The sequence below is a fragment of the Sapajus apella genome, unplaced genomic scaffold (genome assembly GCF_009761245.1).
Source record: "Sapajus apella isolate SASKATOON/1434 unplaced genomic scaffold, GSC_monkey_1.0 scaffold72, whole genome shotgun sequence".
Classification (NCBI taxonomy): Eukaryota; Metazoa; Chordata; class Mammalia; order Primates; family Cebidae; genus Sapajus; species Sapajus apella.
The window spans coordinates 10841387-10863912 of record NW_022437012.1 but is presented as its reverse complement, the minus strand read 5'-3'; the positions used below and the strand labels follow the sequence as shown (position 1 = coordinate 10863912).

Genomic DNA, 22526 nt, shown 5'->3' with positions numbered 1-22526 from the left:
CACTTTGTGTCTCTGCATTATATTTTGGAAATTCTTGCAGTATTTCAAACTCTTTATTATGTCTGGCGATGGTGATCTGCAATCATTGATCTTTGACTTTACCATTGTTTTAGGGGACAACAAACCACACCACGTAAGACAGTGAACTTGGTGGATAAATGCTGTAGGTGTTCTGATTGCACCACCAACTGGCTGATGCCCCATCTCTTCTCCCTCTTTGGTCCTCCCTATCCACTGAGACAAAACAGTATTGAAATTAGGTCAATTAATAAACCTACCATGTTTAAGTAAAAGGAAGAGTTACAGATCTCTCACTTTAAATCAAAAGCTAGAAATGATTAAGCTTAGCAAAAAAGGCATGCTGAAAACTGAGATAGACTGAAAGCCAAGAGAGGCCTCAAGCTAGGCCTCTTACATCAAATAGTTGGCTAAGCTGTGAATGCAAAGGAAAAATTCTTGAAGGAAATAAAAATTGCTACTGCAGTGAACACAAAGATGATAAGAAAGCAAAAAACCCTTATTGCTGATATGGAGGTTTTAGGGGGTCCAGAAAGATGATCAAACCAGCCACCATATTCCCTTAGGCAAAAGCCTAACCCAGTGCAAGACACTCGCTTCAATTCTATGAAGGATGAGAGACATAAGGAAACTGCTGAAGTTGAAAGCTAACAGAGACTGATTTATGAGGTTTAAGGAAAACGACACCATCTCCATAACATAAACATGCAAGGTGAAGCAGCAAGTGTTGAAGAAGCTGCAGCAAATTACCAGAAGATCTAGCCAAGATCACTGATGAAGGTGATCACTAAACAACAGATTTTCAATATAGACAAAACAGCTTGCTTATTGGAAGATGCTATTCTAGGACTCTGATGGACAGAACTCAAGGCCCTGCTTCAAAGCTTCAAAAGACAGGTTGTCTCTCTTGTTAGAATTTAAAGAGCAGCAGAACTTTAAGTTGAAGCCAGAGCTCATTTACCATTCTGAAAATCCTAGCCATTAAGAACTATGCTAAATGTACTCTGCCTGTGCTCTATAAATGAAACAAAGCCTGGATGACAGCATATCTATTGCCAACAGATGTGCTATTTACAAATATTTAAAATCCACTGTTGAGACCTACTGCTCAGAAAAAAAATGTTCCTTTTAAATAACTTACTGTTCATTGGTAATGCACCTTGTCATCCAAGAGCTCTAATGGAGATGTAAGATGAAATGAATGTTCTTTTGCCTGCTAACATAACATGTATTTTGCAGCCCATGTATCAAGGATTAATTTAAACTTTTAAGTCTCATATTTATGAAATACACTTTGTAAGGCTATATGGCTGCCAAAGATAGTAATTCCTTGGATGCAACTGGGTAAAGAAAGTTGAAAACCTTCTGAAAAAGATTCATCATGCTAGATGCCATTAACAACATTTGTGGGCATAGGGGCTCATGCTTGTAATCCCAACACTCTGGGAGGCTGAGGCAGAAGGATTGCTTGAGGCCAGGAGTTTGGGACGAGCTTGGGCTACAGAGCAAGACCCTGTCCCTACAAAAAAGAAATTTTATTATTTTTAAAACTTTTAAAATTAATTATTTCTTTTGGTTTCAACAATTCCAATTTTTTTTTTTTCTATTGCATTTTAGGTTTTGAGATACATGTGAAGAACATGCAAGATTGTTGCATAGGTACACACATGGCAGTGTGGTTTGCTGCCTTCCTCCCCATCACCTATATCTGGCATTTCTCCCCATGCTATCTTTCCCCAACTCCCCATCCCATGCTGTCCCTCCCTTATTTCCCCCTGACAGACCTCAGTGTGTGATGCTTCCCTTCCTGTGTCCATGTGTTCTCATTGTTCAATACCCACATATGAGTGAGAACATGTGGTGTTTGATTTTCTATTCTTGTGTCAGTTTGCTGAGAATGATGGTTTCCAGGTTCATCCATGTCCCTACAAAAAACCAAACTCATCGTTTTTGATGGCTGCATAATATTCCATGGTGTATTATGTGCCACATTTTCCCCGTCCAGTATATCACCGATGAGCATTTGGGTTGGTTCCAGGTCTTTGCTATGGTAAACTGTGCTGCAATGAATATTCATGTTCATGTGTTCTTATATTAGAATGATTTATAATCCTTTGGATATATACCCAGTAATGGGATTGCTGGGTCAAATGGAGTTTCTATTTTTAGGTCCTTGAGGAATCGCCACACTGTCTTCCACAATGGTTCAACTAATTTATACTCCCATCAACAGTGTAAAAGTGTTCCTATTTCTCCACATCCTCTCCAGCATCTGTTGTCTCCAGATTTTTTAATGATCGCCATTCTAACTGGCGTGAGATGGTATCTCAATGTAGTTTTGATTTGCATTTTTCTAATGACAGTGATGATGAACATTTTTTCATATGTTTGTTGGCCTCATGTATGTCTTGTTTTTGTAATGTGTCTGTTCATATACCTAGCCCACTTTTGAATGGGTTGTTTGTTTTTTTCTCGTAAATCTGTTTTAGTTCTTTGTAAATTCTGGATATCAGCCCCTTGTCAGATGGGTAGACTGCAAAATTTTTTTCCCATTCTGTTGGTTGCTGATTCACGCTAAGGACTGTTTCTTTTGCTGTGAAGAAGCTGTGGAGTTTGATTAGGTCCCATTTGTCTATTTTGGCTTTTGTTGCCATTGCTTTTGGTGTTTTGATCATGAAGTCCTTGCCTACGCCTATGTCCTGAATGGTTTTGCCTAGATTTTCTTCTAGGGTTTTTATGGTGTTAGGTCTTATGTTTAAGTCTTTAATCCATCTGGAGTTAATTTTAGTGTAAGGTGTCAGGAAGGGGTCCAGTTTCTGCTTTCTGAATGTGACTAGCCAGTTTTCCCAACACCATTTATTAAACAGGGAATCCTTTCCCCACTGCTTGTTTTTGTCAGGTTTGTCAAAGATCAGATGGTAGTAGATGTGTGGTGCTGCCTCCGAGGCTTCTGTTCTGTTCCATTGGTCTATATCTCTGTTTTGGTACCAGTACCATGCTGTTTTGATTACTGTAGCCTTGTAGTATAGTTTGAAGTCCAGTAGTGTGATGCCTCCCACTTTTTTCTTTTTGCTTAGAATTGAGTTGGCTATACAGGCTCTCTTTTGGTTCCATATGAAGTTTAAGGTGTTTTTTTCCAGTCTGTGAAGAAGGTCATTGGTAGCTTGATGGGGATAGAGTTGAATCTGTAAATTACTTTGGGCAGTATGGCCATTTTCACGATATTGATTCTTCCTAACCACAAACATGGAATGTTTCTCCATCTGTTTGTGTCCTCTCTTATTTTGTTGAGCAGTGGTTTGTAGTTCTCCTTGAAGCGGTCCTTTACGTTCCTTGTTAGTTGTATTCCTAGGTATTTTATCGTCTTTGTAGCAATTGTGAATGGCAGTTTGTTCTTGATTTGGCTCTCTTTATGTCCGTTATTGGTGTATAGGAATGCTTGTGATTTTTGCACATTGATTTTGTATCCTGAGACTTTGCTAAAGTTGCTTATCAGTTTCAGGAGATTTTGGGCTGAGACGATGGGGTCTGCTAGATGTACGATCATGTTGTCTGCAACTAGAGACAATTTGACTTCCTCCTTTCCTATTTGAATACTCTTTATTTCTTTTTCTTGCTTGATTGCTCTGGCTAGAACTTCCAATACTACATTCAATATGCGTGGTGAGAGAGGGCATCCTTGTCTAGTACCAGATTTCAAAGGGAATGCTTCCAGTTTTTGCCCATTCAGTATGATGTTGACTCTGTGTTTGTCGTAAATAGCTTTATTTTGAGATACGTTCCATCAATACCTTGTTTATTGAGGGTTTTTAGCATAAAGGGCTGTTGAATTTTGTCAAAGGCCTTCTCTACATCAATTGAGATAATCATGTGGTTTTTGTCTTTGGTTGTGTTTATGTGGTGAATTATGTTTATAGACTTGCATATGTTTAACCAGCCTTGTATCCCCGGGATGAAGCCTACTTGATCATGGTGGATAAGCTTTTCGATGTGCTGTTGCAATTGGTTTGCCAGTAATTTAATGAAGATTTTTGCATCTATGTTCATCACGGATATTGGCCTGAAGTTATCTTTTCTTGCTCAGTCTCTGCCAGGTTTTAGTATCAGGATGATGCTGGTCTCATAAAATGACTTGGGAAGGATTCCCTCTTTTTGGATTGTTTGGAATAGTTTCAGAAGGAAATGTACCAGCTCCTCTTTGTATGTCTGGTAGAATTCAGCTGTGAACCCATCTGGACCTGGGCTTTTTTTGGGTGGTAGGCTCTTAATTGCTGCCTCAACTTCTGCCCTTGTTATTGGTCTATTCAGGGTTTCGAGTTCTTCCTGGTTTAGGCTTGGGAGGATGCAAGTGTCCAGGAATTTATCCATTTCTTCCAGGTTTCCTAGTTTATGTGCATAGAGTTGTTTTTAATAATCTCTGATAATGGTTTGCATTTCTGTGGAATCTGTGGTGATATCCCCTTTATCGTTTTTTATTGCACCTATTTGGTTATTCTCTCTTTTCTTTTTTTATTAATCTGGCTAGTGGTCTATTTTGCTGATCTTTTCGAAAAACCAGCTCCTGGATTTACTGATTTTTTGAAGGGTTTTTTGTGTGTCTATCTCCTTCAGTTCTGCTCTGATCTTAGTTATTTGTTGTCTGAAATTTTAAAAGCAGAAAGATGTGGTGAAATGCACCTGCCGTCCTAGTTACTCAGGACTGAGGTGGGAGAACCGCTTGAGCCCCAATATTCAAGGTTACAATGAGCTATGACAGCAGCACTGCACTCCAACCTGGTCAACAGAGCAAGACCTCAATGTCTTAAAAGAACATTTGTGATTCATGAGAGGAGGTCAAAATATCAACTTTTAAAAATTTTTATTTTTTGACTACCTATGCATCTGTGAAGTTACGATTTAACAGGAGTCTGGAAGAAATCAATTTCCACCTTCACAGATGACTTGGAGGGGTTCAAGACTACCACTCAATAAAGTAATTACAGATGTGGTAGAAATAGTAAGAGAAATAGAATCAGAAATGGCGCCTGAAGATGTGACTGAATTGCTGCTCATGATATCATTATTTGCCCATGATTATGGATGAGCAAGGAATGTGGTTTCTTGAGATGGACTCTACTCCTGGTACATCTACTTCTGTGAGCATTGTTGAAACAGCAACTCAGTATTTAGAATATTACTCAAACTCAGTTTTAAAGTAATAGGAAAATTGGAGAGGATTGACTACAATTTTGAAAGACGTTCTACTGTGGGTAAAATGCTTTCAAACAGTAGCATGTGTTATAGAGAAATCTTCCATGAAAGGAAGTGTCTGTCAACATGGACACTGTTGTAATTGTTGTCTTATTTTCAGATATTGTCACAGCCACTTCAACCTTCAGCAACCACCATCTTGATCAGTCAGCACCCACCTACACTGAAGTTAGACTCTCCACCAGCAAAAAGATTACATCTTGCTGAAGGCTTAGATGATTATTAGAATTTTTTAGCAATATTTAAAAATTAAGATATGTGCATTTTTTAGCATAATGCTCTTCACTCTTAATACACCACAGTATTGTATAAAACTTTTTTTTTAAAAGTGATAACTTCAGTAGTAAACCTAACTTTTAAATGCACTGGGATACTAAAAAATGTGTTTGGCCTTTTCATGGTTGTCTGGAACTTGAACTCACAGTATCTCCAAGGTGTGCTTGCAATTCTTTTGGCATCCATTCTAGTTGCTGTATCAACACAATCATGCACTGCATAATGATATTTCAGTCAACAATGGACTGCATAAATGTCAGTGGTCCCATAAGACCATAATATTGGTGAAAAATTCCTATCACCTAAGGATATCATAGCCTTCATAACACAACATATTATTAACGTGTTTATGGTGATGCTGGTGTAAACCTACTGCTCTGCTAGTCATATGAAAGTATAGCACATTAGTATGTACAGCACACAATACTCGATAATGGTTATAAATGACTACGATACTGGTTTATGTTTTTACTTTTTATCATTAGAGTGCACTCCTTCCACTTATTAAAAAAAAAAAAAAGTTAACCGTCAAACAGCTCAGGGAGGTCCTTGAAGAGGTATTCTAGAAAAAGACATTAATATCAAGTTGACAGATCCATGAGTGTTATAATCCCTGAAGACCTACCAGTGGGACAAGATACAAAGATGGAAGACAATAATAGGCTGTGCAGGCCTAGACTAATGCACGTGTTTACACGTTAGTTTTTAACAAAAAATTTTAAAGGAAAAAAAAAACAACAAAAATACTTTTAAGCCAGGCATGGTGGCTCACGCCTGTAATCCCAGCACTTTGGGACACTGAGGCTGGTGGATCATCTGTGGTCAAGAGTTCAAGACCAGCCTGGCCAACATGGTGAAACCTCGTCTCTACCAAAAAGACAAAAATTAGCTGGGTGTGGTGGTGGGCGACTATAATCCCAGCTACTTGGGAGGCTCAGGCAAGAGAATGGCTTGAATCCGGGAGGCAGAGATTACAGTGAGCCAAGATCGTGCATTGCACTCCAGCCTGGATGACAAGAGCAAAATTCTGTCTTAAAAGCAAACAAAAAACCCAAAAACTTTTAAAACAGAAAATTGCTTATAGGACAAGGATATAAAGAAAAAACATTTTTGTACAGCTGTACTGTGTATTTTAAGTGTTATCACAAAAGATTCAAAACTTAAAAAAAAATTTAAAATTTATAAAGTAAAAAGTTACAGCAAGCTTAAGTGAATGTTTTAGACAGAAAAATATTTTATAAATTTAGTGGGACCCAAGAATACAGCATTTATCAAGTATGCAGTGGTGTACAATTATGTCCTAGGCTTTTGCATTCACTGACTGGCTCGCCTACCATAATTTCCGGTGCTGTAAGCTACAGTCATGGTAAGTGCTTTAGGTATACCATTTAAAAATATTTTACATGTTATTTTTACTGTACCTTGTCTTTGTTTAGATACACAGATACTTAACTACCGTGTCAGAATTGTCTACAGTATTTAGTATAGACTGTATAGTAGCATACTGTATATATTTAGTAGCATACTATATAGGTTTATAGCCAAGGAGCAATGGGCCATACATATCACATAGCTTAGGTGTCTATCAGGCTATATACGTTGCAGGTTTGTGTGAGTACACTCTATGATGTTGGCATGAAACTTTCTAACAATACGTTTCCCAAAACTTATCCCTAATGTTAAAAAAGGCATGACTGCAGTTTGTTCCTTTTTTTATGGTAGTGTAGTATTCCATGGTGTGGATGTATCACAGTTTAATAATTCAAGCAGTGAAGGACATTTGCATTGTTCCAGGAAAAACCAAACAGATACACAGCAATTGTGTACGGAGGAAGCTTCTTTCCCAAGAGCATTTTTAAAATGAGGACCCATCAGGCATAGTGGCTCATATCTGTAATCCCAGCTACTAGGGAAGCTAAGACAGGAGAATTGCTTGAGCCCAGGAGGTTGAGTGAGCCAAGATTGAACCAATGCACTCCAGCCTGGGCAACAGAGCAAGACTCTGTATCAAAATAAATAAATAAATAAAATAAAATGAGGACCCATTAAATGAAGGCTTAAGTTTGGCATAGTGGCTCATGCTTGTAATCCCAGAACTTTAGGAGGCCGAGGCAGGCAGATCACTTGAGGACAGGAGTTTGAGACCACCCTGGCCAATATGGCAAAACCCCACCTCTTCTAAAAATACAAAAATTAGCTGGCATGGTGGCTCATACCTGTAGTCCAAGTTACTTGAGAGGCTGAGGCAGAAGAATCCTTGAACCTGGGAGGCGGAGGTTACAGTGAGCCAAGATTATGCCACTGACTCCAGCCTGGGCAACAGAGGAAGACTCCATTTAAAAAAATATATATGAAGGCCTAATGCTCACTTTAGCTAATGTTCTGTACACATGTACAAACAATTTTCATTTCACAACAGTAAGCCTTTGTTTTTTTAAAAGTTCCAGAGCTTCTCTCCCCACTGAAGGGCAAGGTAAAAAAGTAAATCCACAGTTAAGCTACCTTAGACTGTAAAGTGATATTTTACTCTAGTTATGGAACTTCTGTCCTTAGAGCAGCAGTTCCCAACCTTTTTGGAACCAGGGACCTGTTTTATGGAAGGTAATTTTTCACCAGACAGTGCAGGGGGTGAGGCAGATGGTTATGGGATGAAATTGTTTTACCTCAGATCATCAAGCATTAGATTCTCATAAGAAGCATGCAACCTAGGTCCCTCACATGCACAGTTCATAATAGGGTTTGCAATCCTATGAGAATCTAATGCCACCACTGATCTGATAGTAGGTGGAGCTCAGGTGATGTTCACTGGCCCACCACTCACCTCCTGCTGTGTGCCCAGTTCCTAAGGGTTGGGGACCCCTGCCTTACAGGACAGGTTAGTGAAGTTAATTGTACAACTAACCCACAAAGGTAATTTATATTTGTCATTCATCAAGCTAATGTTGGGAGAAGTCAAATTTGCTATTTTAAATGCTTAGATCAGTCAAGTTATTCCCTCTCAAGAATAGTCAAGAATTAAAACAAATGTAGTTTATTTTCTCTACTTAATTTCTTTTGCAGATGAAGTTGTTATAGAGAGTTATAGATAAAAACTTTAGTAAAGCAAGTATCATTTAAATATGCTGTGCAATTTATGAAACAGGCCGGGTGCAGTGGTTTATGCCTATAATTCCAGCACTTTGGCAGGCCAATGAAGGAGGATCACTTGAGTCCAGGAGGTGGGAGACCAGCCTGGGTAACATAGTAAAAACCTGTCTCCAGTAAATTAAAAAATTAGCTCGCTGCCTGTAGTCCTAGTTACAAGCTTGTAGTCCTAGTTACTTGGGCGCATAAGGTGGGAGGCTCACTTGAGCCTCAGAGTTAGTTCAAGGCTGTGGTAAGTAATGATCCTGTCGCTGCACTCCAATTTGGCTGACACAGTGAAACTCTGTCTCTTAATAAAATAAAAAATGAAATAAGGGGGCTCAAAAACCTTAAAATTTGCCTAAAGAAGTGAGCTGACAGGCAGAAATTTGGAAAAAAACTCACAAATATAAAATTCAAGAGGCAAAGAGGGAACAAAGATCATAAACTGCAGGTTTTCAAAATTTTCAGAAAAAGAAATTTAAGTTAATAGGTGTGTGTGGAGACTAAGAATGGGTAAGATGAGGCAAAATATTAAAGATAAAATCTAGATATAAAAAAACTAAATTGCTGGAAAATAAGGTACAAAACTAAACTAACTTTCAGCCAGGATTTAGTTTCATCTCTATTTCATCCCTCAGTCAATAACTAATTGAATAAAATTCTGGAAATGATATACATTCATGTGCATGCTAATGTCTTATTAGGTACAAGCAAATGTGTTTAATTATATAACTTTCTTATTTGAGAAGCAAAGTTAAAGTGACAAAATTTTGTTTAAATATATGATTTGATTCTTTGCACATGTCCATATTAGTAAACATTATTTGAAGTCCTAGGGATTAAGTGGAAGATGATTTAATGTTTTTTTTAAAGTTTATAATTATACTAAGAAAAACTGACTTCCTTTTCTTTATAACAGACATCTCATTTTATTTATTTTATTTATTTATTTTAATTTTTGAGACAGAGTCTCGCTCTGTCATCCAGGCTGGAGTGCAGTCGCACAATCTTGGCTCTCTGCAACTTCCACCTCCTGGGTTCAAGCAATTCTCCTGCCTCAGCCTCCCGAGTAGCTGAGACTACCAGCACCTGCCAACACACCCAGCTAATTTATATATTTTCAGTAGAGACGGTGTTTCACCATATTGGCTAGGCTGGTCTTGAACTCCTGGCCTTGTGATCCACCTGCCTTGGCCTCCCAAAGTACTGGGTTTACAGGTGTGAATCACCCTGCCTGGCCCCCCATTTTAGTTACCTTAAGTTGTAGGAAATAATTATCCGTATATGCAAATGCGGCTATAAAGACAGAGTATTGATTCTGTGATTTGGTGCTGCAATAGTTATTTGAAAATTACATTACCATTTGTTACCACACCTCCATGACACACTAACTCCCCAACTTATTTATAATAGCCTATGAAAAATGTCAATAGTGAAATTTTCTAATTCAAAAAGCAACAGTATTTTACAAACCCATCAAGCCTTGTTTATCACAGTAACATTTTCAAGAATAGGAAAAACAAAACTCCTACCAATTTTCACTAATTTACTTCTGAGAAATTAAAACTTAATACTAACTCAAATAGATAGAATTAGGTATACTAAAGTACCAGTTCAAAAAAAGAAAAAGAAAAACTGTTACTTGCAAGGCATGGCAATGCACATCTTCTGCATAATACTTGACAAAGCTTATTTCAAGTTTATATAATTTTCTATTGCTGCTGTCACGTAAGACCTCGGAGGAGCACCCATTTGTACTAGGTCCAATGACTTGGGAGGCCCACCATATATGCCTCAGCTCATTATTTTGCATAAGGTACAGCTTGCCTTGAACCCTGGCAGGGCATTCCTGTCAGAAAAGACTTCGTAATTTAACTGTCTTCATGCTAACCTTAAATTTGTTTAACTATACAAATTCCAAGAACTCTATTATGAGTGAGGACTGTAAATTTTCAGAAATGACTGGGAAGAGAAAGGAATAGCATCATTCACATGCTGTTTCACAGAAAAGAAACGCTCAATGTTGATAAATAAGGAGAATTAAAAAGAACAGCAACAAAACTGTAGTCACATATGGTCATAACAATTTCAAATGATTTGCTTAGTCTTAACTCTGTATTAAACAGTTCAAATGTCTCCTGGTAGCACAATGAATATGGACAGCAACCAGAGCTTGAATTATGGATATAAACTAGAGCTTGAAACATATTTCAAATAAATAAAATTTAAAAGATATTAATAGTTAACCACGGAGCACATTAATTTTTATTCCCAATAATCCATACGAAATATATTCCATAGACACTTGCATCTTAAAGTCAAAAAAACTTCTGTAAGCTAGTAAAAAATGACTAGCCACAAACTGCGCTTAAGTCACTAGATAAATTAATACGCCTATGGTACTCTTCAGTAACAGAGTATGTTCTAAAGTTGCAACGCCCTGAACATATGAGCAACAAACCCATTCTCTATGCATGAAAATAACAATGGTTAATATTTAATATCACAAACTATGTGTCAGACACAATGCTAGGGGATTTACAGACTTTATTTCTAATTTTCATAACTCCCTAAGCATATCATCCTCATTTTACAGATGAAGAAACCGAACTGAGTTTCATGGAGTGATCCAACAGCCAGTAAGAAAATGTAGAAGACTCCTATAATTTCAACAGCCCTTTCTCTATATAAAGCACACAAGATCTGAAAGTATCAATTGTATAATTTATCAATTAACTAATAAGTTTTGGAAAATACTATGCTGGCAGCTGGCAAAATATGTTACAGGAATTTTGTGGGGATCTCAGGGTACTTACCTTCCAAGGCTATGTATTTCTTTCTTTTTTTTTTTTTGAGACAGTGTTTTGTTTTGTTTTTTTTTGAGACATTGCCTAGGCTAGCCCTGAACTCCTGGGTTCAAGTGATCTTGTCACCTCATAGTCTTGAGTAGCAGGGACTACAGGTCACTACTACATGGCTGGCAATTTTCATTTTTTCATAGATACCCAAATTTCCTCCAGGACTTGAATATATGTATCTATGTCAATTCTGTATCTAGGTGTACTAGTTATGGAATACAGAAGACCATTAAGCCACCATAGTCAGACCCTGAAGAAATGATCAAAACTAAGATATTTCTTCAGAACCCAAGTTTATTCTGCTAACAAGTAAACCTCAGAAATGGGCCTAGAATTTTATCTCTGCTCACAAGCATGTCTACTACAGACTACAGAATCCATGATTTAAAGACATATTCTCCCAAAAAAAGCAGAGTGGTATTTGAAAAGATGAGCATTCAATCAAAATATGATGCAGAAATCATAACAGAATGCCCTGAAAATAGTCAAATATGCCAAAATTTTAGAAATTGAGAAGTGTCCAATTATTCCTGTCAGACTGGTATCCTATTAAATACTTAGATCTTGTTTCAAATATTATAAATGGGGAGACTTCCAGTTTGACTTTAATAATCTTTTCATTTAGAAGTTTTTGTCATCAGGTCGGGCGCGCTGGCTGACGCCTGTAATCCAGCACTTTGGGAGGCCAAGGCGGGCAGATCATGAGGTCAAGAGATGGAGACCATCCTGGTCAACATGGTGAAACCCGGTCTCTACTAAAAATACAAAAATTAGCTGGGCGTGGTGGCGCGCGCCTGTAGTCCCAGCTACTCGGGAGGCTGAGCCAGGAGAATCGCTTGACCACGGGAGGCGGAGGTTGCAGTAAGCCAAGACTGCGCCACTGCACTCCAGCCTAGGGACAGAGCAAAATAAATAAAAAAAAGTTTTTGTCATCAATGACATTTAAGCTACAAGCAAAGGGTTTCTTCAAAGTTACAATTAAGTAAACTACAACCATGAAGATATACCTAAATTTAGAAAATTTTATTAGAAAAACCATTTGCTGTTTACTAATCCTTACTAATTTGGAAAGCACCTCTTCTTCACCTTTTACTCAGTTGACTTGCTAACCCAGGACAATTATACACGGAGCATGATGGCCCCAATAACTTAAGTTTCTTTATAAAAACAAGCTCAACAGAGGCACCCTTTGCACCTAATAACAACAGAAGAAAACGAAACACCAAAAAACTTCAAAGCACACGAAGATTTTTTTTGGCAGCCTTAAGACTAAGGCATAAAAACCTGTGTAAATCTGATCCCGGGGGACCGTGGCATTGACAGTCATTCAACTTTCTTTTTAATATTCCCATTGTGCTTTTTCTGGTACCACAGGCAAAATGTACCTACATTTCACCAATCGGTCGAAGCTGAAATTTCTCTCCGTGCAAGGCCAGGGGCTGCGGCCGCGTGAGCCCGAGGCACCGGCGCCAGCCACCCGAGAGAGTAGCACACGCTCCTGGCAGGCCCGCTGTGGCTGGTTCCTGAGTCCCTGGGGCTGCGAGAGCAGCCACGGCGGCGGCTGCAGCAGCAGCCATGGCAGGGACTCGGAAACCTTTCCCCTGCCTCCTCCGCTAGGCCTCGAGGGGTTTGCTTTTCACATGGCCCCCGGGTGGGGGCGGTGGGCACAAGGTAGTGGCTGCAGCTGCAGCCGCAGCCGCGGGCCAGGCGAGCCTGACTCTCGCGGAACCCGACCTCCTGGCCGGCTGGTAGCAGCGGGCCGTCGTAAGGCCCCGGGTGGAGCGCCGACGACCCGGCGGGGAAGGCCACCTTCTCAGACACCACATCTCTCCCCTGCCTGCCTCCTTCTCCGTTAGCGCTACCGGTTGGCGGGCGGGGGAGGGGAGCGAGGCGCGTTATTCCCGGGGAGATGGACGGGGGAGGGGAGGGCATCTCTTACCCGCGTTACTGAGGAGGAGGAGGCGGTTGGAGCGCGGCGCGGCGGGGCGACGGCGGGGCTGGGTGGGTGCAAGTAAGAGTCTTACGAAAGGGAATTAACCCCATCACCAGCCCGGACACCGGCTCCAGCGGCAGCCGCGGCTGGCAGAATCCCGCCCCTTCCCACCACGCACTAGCCCCGCCTCTTCGTTCTCTTTGAGCGGCAGCCGACTGCTCATAGGCTGCACGTCCCCGGAGTGACATGAATATTACCCAATCACGCCTGAAAAAATTGCCTTCTCTCCACCCCTTTATCGCCTCCCAGGCCGCGGGAGAGCCATGCCAAGTCTTCCTCCAACCTCAAGGGAAAAAGAACCAATCCATGATAAGTAACCGCCCTTGAAGGACGCAAAAGCCAGCCAATGGTGAAACTAGGAGGACAGCCATTTTGCCCACTTGTAAAAGAGACACCTTTTCCCACGAGTTGGAGCCTGAGGTGAGCGAGTTTCGGGAGTTTTTACTGACCCAAGGTATTTAAAAGATAACCATTTCTCCTCAGGGAGTATTTATAGTGCTTTTTAGGAGTAAAGGAAAATTATCATCCTCCATGTGGGGCAAAGTGAGGCATGCTGCTTAAGGGCTTGGCTCCTCCCTTTAGCGCTAACGGGTTCTAAGCCGAACACCTGGTTTCTCCAGCAGTGGCGGAGGGCGGGGTGATTGGGCTCTTTGGCCGAGAGCGGACTACAATTCCCAACACGCTTTTCCCCTGCTCACACCATCTCCTCCGTTCACTGGTCGCTTTGATTGACGGGAATTGTAGTTCCTGAGAAGTACCCATGCCGCGGCCTCAGCCAATAAAAAGGGGTAGAGTTTTGAATGATTTGGAATTAGGAACGAGTTGTCGCGAGGCCGTACTAAGCCCTTTTCGCAACCCTAACAGAAGAGAGAAAAGATGGAAGAAGGGTGGCCGGAAGAGTTTTCTCAGAACACCATAGGTATTTTAAACTATTAGGACGTATTTAAACTCCTCTACTTTCACTTTGTCTCGTTGAACGTCACTTCCGCTTAGGGGCGGACACGTCCCAAACCTGTGGCGGGAGTAGGAGCGTCTGCAGCGAATACACCAGGTGTGACTGTCTGGAAGTGGCTTGGCGTGGCGGGCAAGTCCCTAGTTTCTTGCGTGGGAGATAAAAAATTGAACGGAATTTAATGGCGTTTTAAGAAGAGTGGGTGACTTGGGATGGGGGTAATTCCTAGGCCCCTCATGCTGTTTTCCACCCCGGTCTTCAATTGCGGGGGCCCATTCTTTGTCGTCTTGGCCTGCTCGCTATTAGATTGCAGGGATAAATTTATAGAAGGTACCTCTAATGCCTTTAGGCTTCGCGTGGTCAATTTGAACTATAAAGAAAGGGCTTCGAAGTTGTGAACTAACTCCTCCAATTTTTACAAACACACTTCTAAAGTCGGCTTTGAAGGAAAAAAATCACAGAAAAGGTCTCAGGTTTGAAGGGTTGATAATCAAGAAGGGTCTTTTAAGACCGGGCGCTGTGGCTCACTCCTGTAATCCTAGCACTTTGGGAGGCCTAGGTGGGTGGATCACCTGAGGTCAGAAGTTCAAGACCAGCCTCACCATCATGGTGAGACCCCCATCTTTAAAAAAAAAAAAAAAAGAATGGTCTTTTAGTAATGACCATTGTTTGAGTAATGACCATTCATTAAACGAGTGGCGGCCAGGCGCCGTGGCTCACGCCTGTAGTTCTAGCACTTTGGGAGGCCGAGGCGGGTGGATCACTTGAGGTCAGGAGTTTGAGACCAACCTGAGGAACATAGTGAAACCTTGTCTCTACTAAAAATACAAAAAAAAAAGCCGGGCATGGTGGCGTGGGCCTCTAGTCTTAGCTACACTGGAGACTAAGGCAGGAGCATCGCTACTCGGGAGGTGGTTACAGTGACCCGAGATCTTAAGACTCCGTCTCAAAAAAAAAAAAAAAAAAAAAAACAAAACCTAAAAAAAAAAAACTACGGGGTGCCAACTATAATACACCAATGAATAAAGGCATCATTAAAAAGATTAAGGAGCCCACAGCCTAATCTTAGCATGTCAGGCCCTCTTTTATGCCCCCTTCGGAGTTCAAGGGCGACTGTATGTATGCTTTTGGACATTACATTTAAGGTCCCCAGGAAAACTGACTGAATAAAGGAGATACAAGTTACAGAAAAGGCTTTCCCCCCCATGCGTTTGCCCTTTATTCTTATACTTTTCCTTATGATTTTGACTGAGACTCTCAGATCCAATTCTAATTCGGTTTACTCCGTGATTTTACTGAGATTTTTCTTTTATAAATCCTCTCGTATATATGGTATGAGCGGCTACACTATATTAGGTACTATACCAGAGTTTGTGGGTAGAGCGGTGCTTAAAAAGACAGGCTCCTTGTCCAAAAGTCGTGAGGAATAGAGAGGCTAAACAAAATTGCAATGTCACTTACTCTTTTAATCTCTCTCTAAATTAAGTCTTCTTTAGTCACATTTTGTGTGTTTATTTGGTCTCTTCTTTTCATTTTACCTTTGAATTAAAATAAGCACATTTTCCTCCTTGCATTATTTTTACTAAAGCACTAAGAAGTCTGTGTCCAATACTCGTGAACGATGTTTATATACAAAGTAGACGGTAAATTTTATAGTGTAATCCTGCTAGATATAGGAATGTAACTGTACCTTTTGCAAGATGTTTTTGTAGACCTACCTGACAAAGTGTTGTCTCTTGCTTTTTAGTGCGTAGTCAATGATAATTTAGCAATGCGCTCTTCTGAAGATGTTTAGTTTTTTAAATTTTTTTTTGTCGGCAGTTCTTTCAGTGTAAATCCAGTCAGTAAATTGTAATGATGCCATCATTTTATTATGTTTCATCTGAGCTAGAAATGATGTTATGTATGATAAGTACATTTTCCTTGTCGACAAACTGTAAGTCTTCTTTGACATTTTTATAGTTGAAGAAAGTGGGGTTCAATGAAGTTAAATAAGACTTGAAGAGTATTTGAACTATACAGTATAAGGCTCACACCTGTAATCTCAGCACTTTTGGAGGTCAAGGCGAGAGAATCACTTGAGTCTAGCATTTCTAGACCAGCCTGGGCAACAGAGGCAGACTCCGTCTCTACAAAAAATAAAAAAATTAGCTGGGTGTGGTTGTGCACAACTGTGATCCAGGTACACAGGAGGCTGAGGTGAGGCTTGGGCCCAGGTCAGGGGTGCAATGGGCTGTGATTGAGCCATTTATTCAATAATTCATGTCTCCACACCCACTAATTTAAGGTATCATTTTTATCGTATTCACATTTCTCATTTATACCTGGTTCTCTTTGGACACTTCTTTTTCATTTTTCTGTTGTTTCTTTGACTTGTACCATACCCATTATCTTAATTTCAGTAACTTTTGGTATCTAGTAGGTAAAGTGTGCTCCTTTTCTTCTTTTTCAGACATTTTCTTGTTATTTTCAGGTTTTCTTGTAATCTATTAGTAGGATTTTTGTCCAGTTAAAAATAATCTCTGCACTTTTATATTTTAGCAAAATGCAAGTTTGACATTTATAGAGATACTGAATATGACTTTTTATTTTTTTGGGGACAGAGTCTTGCTCTGTCACCAGGTGCCAGGCTGGAGTGCAGTGGCGCAATCTCAGCTCACTGCAACCTCCGCCTTCTGGATTCAAGCAGTTCTCCTGCCTCAGCCTCCCAAGAAGCTGGGACTACAGGCATGTGCCACCACGCCCAGCTAATTTTTGTATTTTTGTAGAGATGGGTTTCACCATGTTGGCCAGGATGGTCTTGATCTCTTGACCTCATGATCCGCCCACCTCGGCCTCTCAAAGTGCTGGATTACAGGCGTGAGCCACCGCGCCCAGTCCTGAATATGACTTTTTGAAGAAAGCCAAGTATTCCATTTCATAGTAACAATATAGAATTTTTCATAGGTGTCATCGAGACTCAGTGGACCATTCTGTGCTTTGTTAAAACATTGCCATTATAGAATTTGACAGGCTGGGTGCATTGGCTCATGCCTGTAAACCCAGCACTTTGGAAAGCTGAGGTGGGTGGATTACCTGAGGTCAGGAGTTCAAGACCAGTCTGACTGACAGGGTGAAACTCCATCTCTACTAAAATACAAAAAATTAGCCAGGTATGGTGGTGCATGCCTGTAGTCCCAGCTACTTAGGAAGCTGAGACAGGAGAATCCCTTGAACCTGGGAGGTGGAGGTTGCAGTGAGCCGAGATTGCACCATTGCACTCCAGCCTGGGTAACAAGAGTGGAAACTCTGTCTCAAAAAAAAAAAAAAAAAAAAAGAATTCAATCAAAATGGTTACAGTTTAAAAGCACATCGTATTTTTTAAATTATATAATCACTTTTTAAATACAGACACTTGCATTTTGTAGGCCGCTTCCTGGAGACCCTGATAACTTCCAAATGCTTGTTTCTAATTTTCAACTACTTATCCCACTGTACTTCACAGCCGTCTCCGTCTCCAAGTACTTCAAATTCACCATGTTCCATATCATAGCCCATAATCTTTACCCCTAAATCTGTTTCTACTCTCTGTATTCTCTCATTCATTTATTTGTTCATGGAATATTTATTGAGCATCTACTAAAAGAGGTACTGAATAATCAGGACTATAGGCTGTAGTCTACCTATGTCTCATTCTTTGTTGTGTCATTGTCCTACCTTGGACAGATTAGTTGACCATCTGTGTCTCAGTCTCCTTGTATGTAAAACTGAGATAATAAGAATACCTACCTCAGAGGCTTTTGTGAGGACCAAATAATATATATAAAACACTTAAAATAGTACTATACACATAATCAGTGTGTGTTGCTTTTTTAATTAATACCGTTTCTGTTAATCAGGCTGATGCCAGGTGCTAGAGTGCTGAAATAAAACCATAAGAAAGTCTGTGGTCCCTGATTTATGAAGGCATTCTAACAGAAGTGAGAGACAAAATTTAAGGAAACACAGAAAAATAATTGCCAATTACAATAAGTACTTTAAAGAAACCAACTGGTATTAAGGGAAATGTAGAGGAGTCCAGTTGGGAGCTATTGTGCTAATCATGTTGAGTGGTGATGATGGCTTGGGTTTGGTCATAGCAATGGAACTGGGGAGAAAAAGGATAGACTTTAGATACATTAATTAATTTTGGGAATAATGAATAATAAGTAGATTCAACTTGGTGGTTTAGTGAAAGGGAGAAATCAAGAATGAAACCCAGTTTGAGTAACTTGCATGGTTGTACTATTTTCTGAGGCTGCAGGGGCACATAGATTTGGTGAGAAATCAAGACTGGTTTTGAACATTTAAGCTAAAAATGTCTGTGAGAGATCCAAAATGTCTGTGAGAGATCCAAAATGTCAGGTAGGTGATTAGATATAGTAGTCTAAAGCCAAGAGATTATGAATTATATTACCTGGACTATTTGTGGTAGACTTCTAAAAGGTTACCCCTGCCCCTACATTTGTCTAAACTTGAGGTAATCTTTGTAAAATAGCAACTTGATTACATTTTAAGAATTGCTTCCAGCTCCTTACAGTAAAAAGTCCAGGCTCTTAGCATGGCACCTCCTTGACTTTGCCTGTTTTTACTTCTTTACTACATGTCACAAGCATCTTATTCTTTAGCTACACTAAACTGCTCTAAGATTTTCTAAAACTTTTTTTTTTTTTTTTTTTTTTTTGACATGGAGTCTTACTCTGTTGCCCAGGCTGGAGTGCAGTGGCTAGATCTCAGCCTGGCTAATTTTTGTATTTTCAGTCGAGACAGGGATTCATTATGTTGGCCAGGCTGGTCTTGAACTCCTGACCTCAGATGATTTGCCCACTTCAGCCTCCCAAAGAGCTGGGATTATAGACGTGAGCCACTATGGCTGGCCAAATTTTCTAAAACTATACCTTTGCAACTCTGGCTTCTTTCTCCCTAGAATATCCTTATCATGATTCCCTGTCTGCAGACTCCACTCTTCAAGTTTTGGCTTGAGCTGCATCTAGTATTTAAGTAAGGTATATCATACCAATATTTTTTTCTCCCAAATGAAGCCTTTTTTGATTCCTTGCTACCATACAGAGTCAACTTATTATGTGCTTATGTGTAGTGTCTTATTATTATTACTGTTATTTTGTGACAGAGTCTCTGTTGTCCAAAGCGGACGACAACCAGAAAGGTTGTGTTACTCACAAAGGGAAGCCCGTCAGACTCATAGCAGATCTCTCTGCAGAAACCCTATAAGCCAGAAGCCCTTGGAGGCCAATATTCAACATTCAACAAAATAGACTGCTAGCCAGACTAGTAAAGAAGAGAGAATCAAATAGACACAATAAAAAATGATAAAGGGGATGTCACCACTGATCCCACAGAAATAAAAACTACCATCAGAGAATACTATAAGCAACTCTACGCAAATAAACTGTAAAATCTGGAAGAAATGGATAAATTCCTGGCTGCATGCACCCTCCTAAGACTAAACCAGGAAGAAGTCAAATCCCTAAATAGACCAAAAACAAGTTCTGAAATTGAGGCAGTAATTAATAGCTTACCAACCAAAAAAAGCCTGGTACCAGACGGTTACACAGCCAAATTCTACCAGAGGTACAAAGAGGAGCTGGTAGCATTTCTCCTAAAACTATTCCAGACAATAAAGAAAGAGGGACTCCTCCCTAACTCATTTTATGAGGCCAGCATCATCCTGATACCAAAACCTGGCAGAGACACAACAAAAAAACAAAATATCCGTCCAATGTCCCTGATGAACGTTGATGCAAAAATGCTCCATAAAATACTGACAAACCGAATCCAGCAGCACATCAAAAAGCTTATCCACTACGATCAAGTTGGCATCATCTCTGGGATGCAGGGCTGGTTCTACATATGCAAATCGGTAAACATAATCCATCACATAAACAGAACCAAAGACAAAAACCACGTGATTATCTTAATAGATGCAGAGAAGGTCTTTGATAAAATTCAATACCCCTTCATGCTAAAAACTCTTAATAAACTAGGTATTGACAGAATGTATCTCAAAATAATAAGAGATGTTTATGTCAACTCGCAACCAGTATCATACTGATTAGGCAAAAGCTGGAATCATTCCCTTTGAAACCAGCACAAGAGAAGGATGCCCTCTCTCACCAGTCCTATTCAATATAGTATTGGTAGTTTTGGCCAGGGCAGTCAGGCAAGAGAAAGAAATAAAGGTATTCCAATATGAAGAAGGGAAGTCAAATTGTCTCTTTTTTTGCAGATGACATGATTGTGTATTTAGAAAACCCCATCGTCTCAGTCCAAAATCTTCTTAAACTGATAAGCAACTTCACCAAAGTCTCAGGATACAAAATCAATATGCAAAAATTACAGGCGTTCCTATATACCAATAATAGACAAGCAGAGAGCCAAATCATGAGTGAATTCCCACTCACAATTGTTACAAAGAAAATGAAATACTTAGGAATATAACGTATAAGGGAGGTGAAGGACCTCTTTAAGAATTAGAAATCACTGCTCAAGGAAATGAGAGAACACAAACAAGGACTTTTGTATGTTTTGTTTTTGTTTTAGATCTTTGGATAACACTTTACATCTTTTTAGGCTTTGTAGCCATCCCAACTTTATTTGAATCTTATTTTTCTCACTGTGTTATAGTTTCCTTCTTAATAAATAAGAATACAATACTGTACTTATTTCATAGTGTTCTTAGGAGGATTAAATAATATATGCCCAAGTTCCTCACATAAAATAGACATGATTGTATGATAAGCAGTCCATAAATATTAGTTCTTTCCTCACTTTTGGAAACTAGTAACTGGCTTTATTTTTACTGGGATTCACATTTCAGTGGCATATGGTGTTACTCTGAGAGTTTGTTTATATTATAATCAGTTCCATTCTGTTAACAGGATTACTAGTTTTTTTGTTTTAGATCTGATTTTTTTTTCAAAAATATTTAATTTCTGTGTGTAAGTCTTCTACATCTTTTAAAAATAATCTCTTGTCTTTGAATTTTTTGCTGTTCTTGAAAATGATATCAGTTAAAATTTTTTTTCCAACATAATTCATGTGTTTATCATATATTCATCAACCTTAACAAATTTGCTTATAAATCTATTATTCTATATACTTAATCTTGTTATATTAAAATTTTATTTCAGTTTTTTTTTTTCTGTCTTTTTCTCTTTTGCCTTGTTGAAGGATCTGTTTACAGTATTAAACTAGAAATAGTATACATACTTAACATCTTTTTTCTTACTGTTCAGGGAAAGCTTTTAACATTTTATCTGAAGCATGATATAAAATCCATCATATAAGGCCAGGTACAGTGGCTCATGCCTGTAATCCCAGCACTTCGGGAGACCAAAACCGGTGGGCTTGAGGTCAGGAGTTTCAGACCAGCCTAGTCCACATAGTGAAACCCTGTCTCCACTAAAAATACAAAAATTATCTCGACATGGTGGCACATGCCTGTAATCCCAGCTACTCAGGAGGCTGAGGCAGGAGAACTGCTTGAACCTGGGAGGTTGGAGGTTGCAGTGAACTGAGATTGTTCCATTGCACTTCAGCCTGGGCAACAGAGCAAGAATCTGTCTCAAAAAAAGTATTTGTTAACAATATATGTATTTATTAAAATATATTTGTGTGTGTATATACACACCAATATACATATCTTTTTGTATGTACATTTGTGTGTATATACCTATATTTGTGTGTGTGTGTGTGTGTGTGTGTGTGTGTGTGTGTATATTCGGGAGGCTCCCGTTGGCCTCCCAAAGTGTTGGGATTACAGGTGTGAGCCACTGCGCCTGACCCTTTTTTTTCTTTCTGAGATGGAGTCTTGCTTTGTTGCCTAGGCTTGAGTGTAGTGGTGCAATATTGGCTCTCTCAGCTCACTTCTGAGATAGATATCTATCTAGCTGTAAGGGAGCTACTCAGTTCATTATATAGACATTGCACCACTGCACTAGAACCTGGGTGAAGGAGCGAGACTCGGTCTCAAAAAATAAACAAGTATTAAAATTTTTAAAAATCCATCACATAA

At 39.6% G+C, this 22526-nt stretch overlaps 2 protein-coding genes across 11 annotated transcripts in view; one reads left to right on the top strand and one right to left on the bottom strand.

Moving 5' to 3' along the window:
• Window positions 1–13641, bottom strand: part of R3HDM1 (R3H domain containing 1) — a 187056-nt gene extending 173415 nt beyond the window's left edge. For 3 of the 5 annotated variants that reach the window (XM_032250702.1, XM_032250700.1, XM_032250713.1), the window contains exon 1: window positions 13468–13640. The gene's annotated coding sequence lies outside the window, so the exon portion shown is untranslated. Of the gene's footprint in view, window positions 1–13467 lie in introns of all 5 variants that reach the window. The other 2 variants (XM_032250691.1, XM_032250704.1) reach the window with 1 other exon arrangement.
• A 160-nt stretch (window positions 13642–13801) lies between these two features.
• ZRANB3 (zinc finger RANBP2-type containing 3) overlaps window positions 13802–22526 on the top strand; it is a 286620-nt gene continuing 277895 nt past the window's right edge. Inside the window, exon 1 of one of the 6 annotated variants that reach the window (XM_032250718.1) lies at window positions 13802–13941. In XM_032250718.1, the coding sequence (XP_032106609.1) occupies window positions 13868–13941 (74 nt within the window). In that variant the 5' untranslated portion in view covers window positions 13802–13867. Of the gene's footprint in view, window positions 13976–14218; window positions 14437–14457; window positions 14573–22526 lie in introns of those variants that run through there. The other 5 variants (XM_032250720.1, XM_032250721.1, XM_032250717.1 and 2 more) reach the window with 5 other exon arrangements.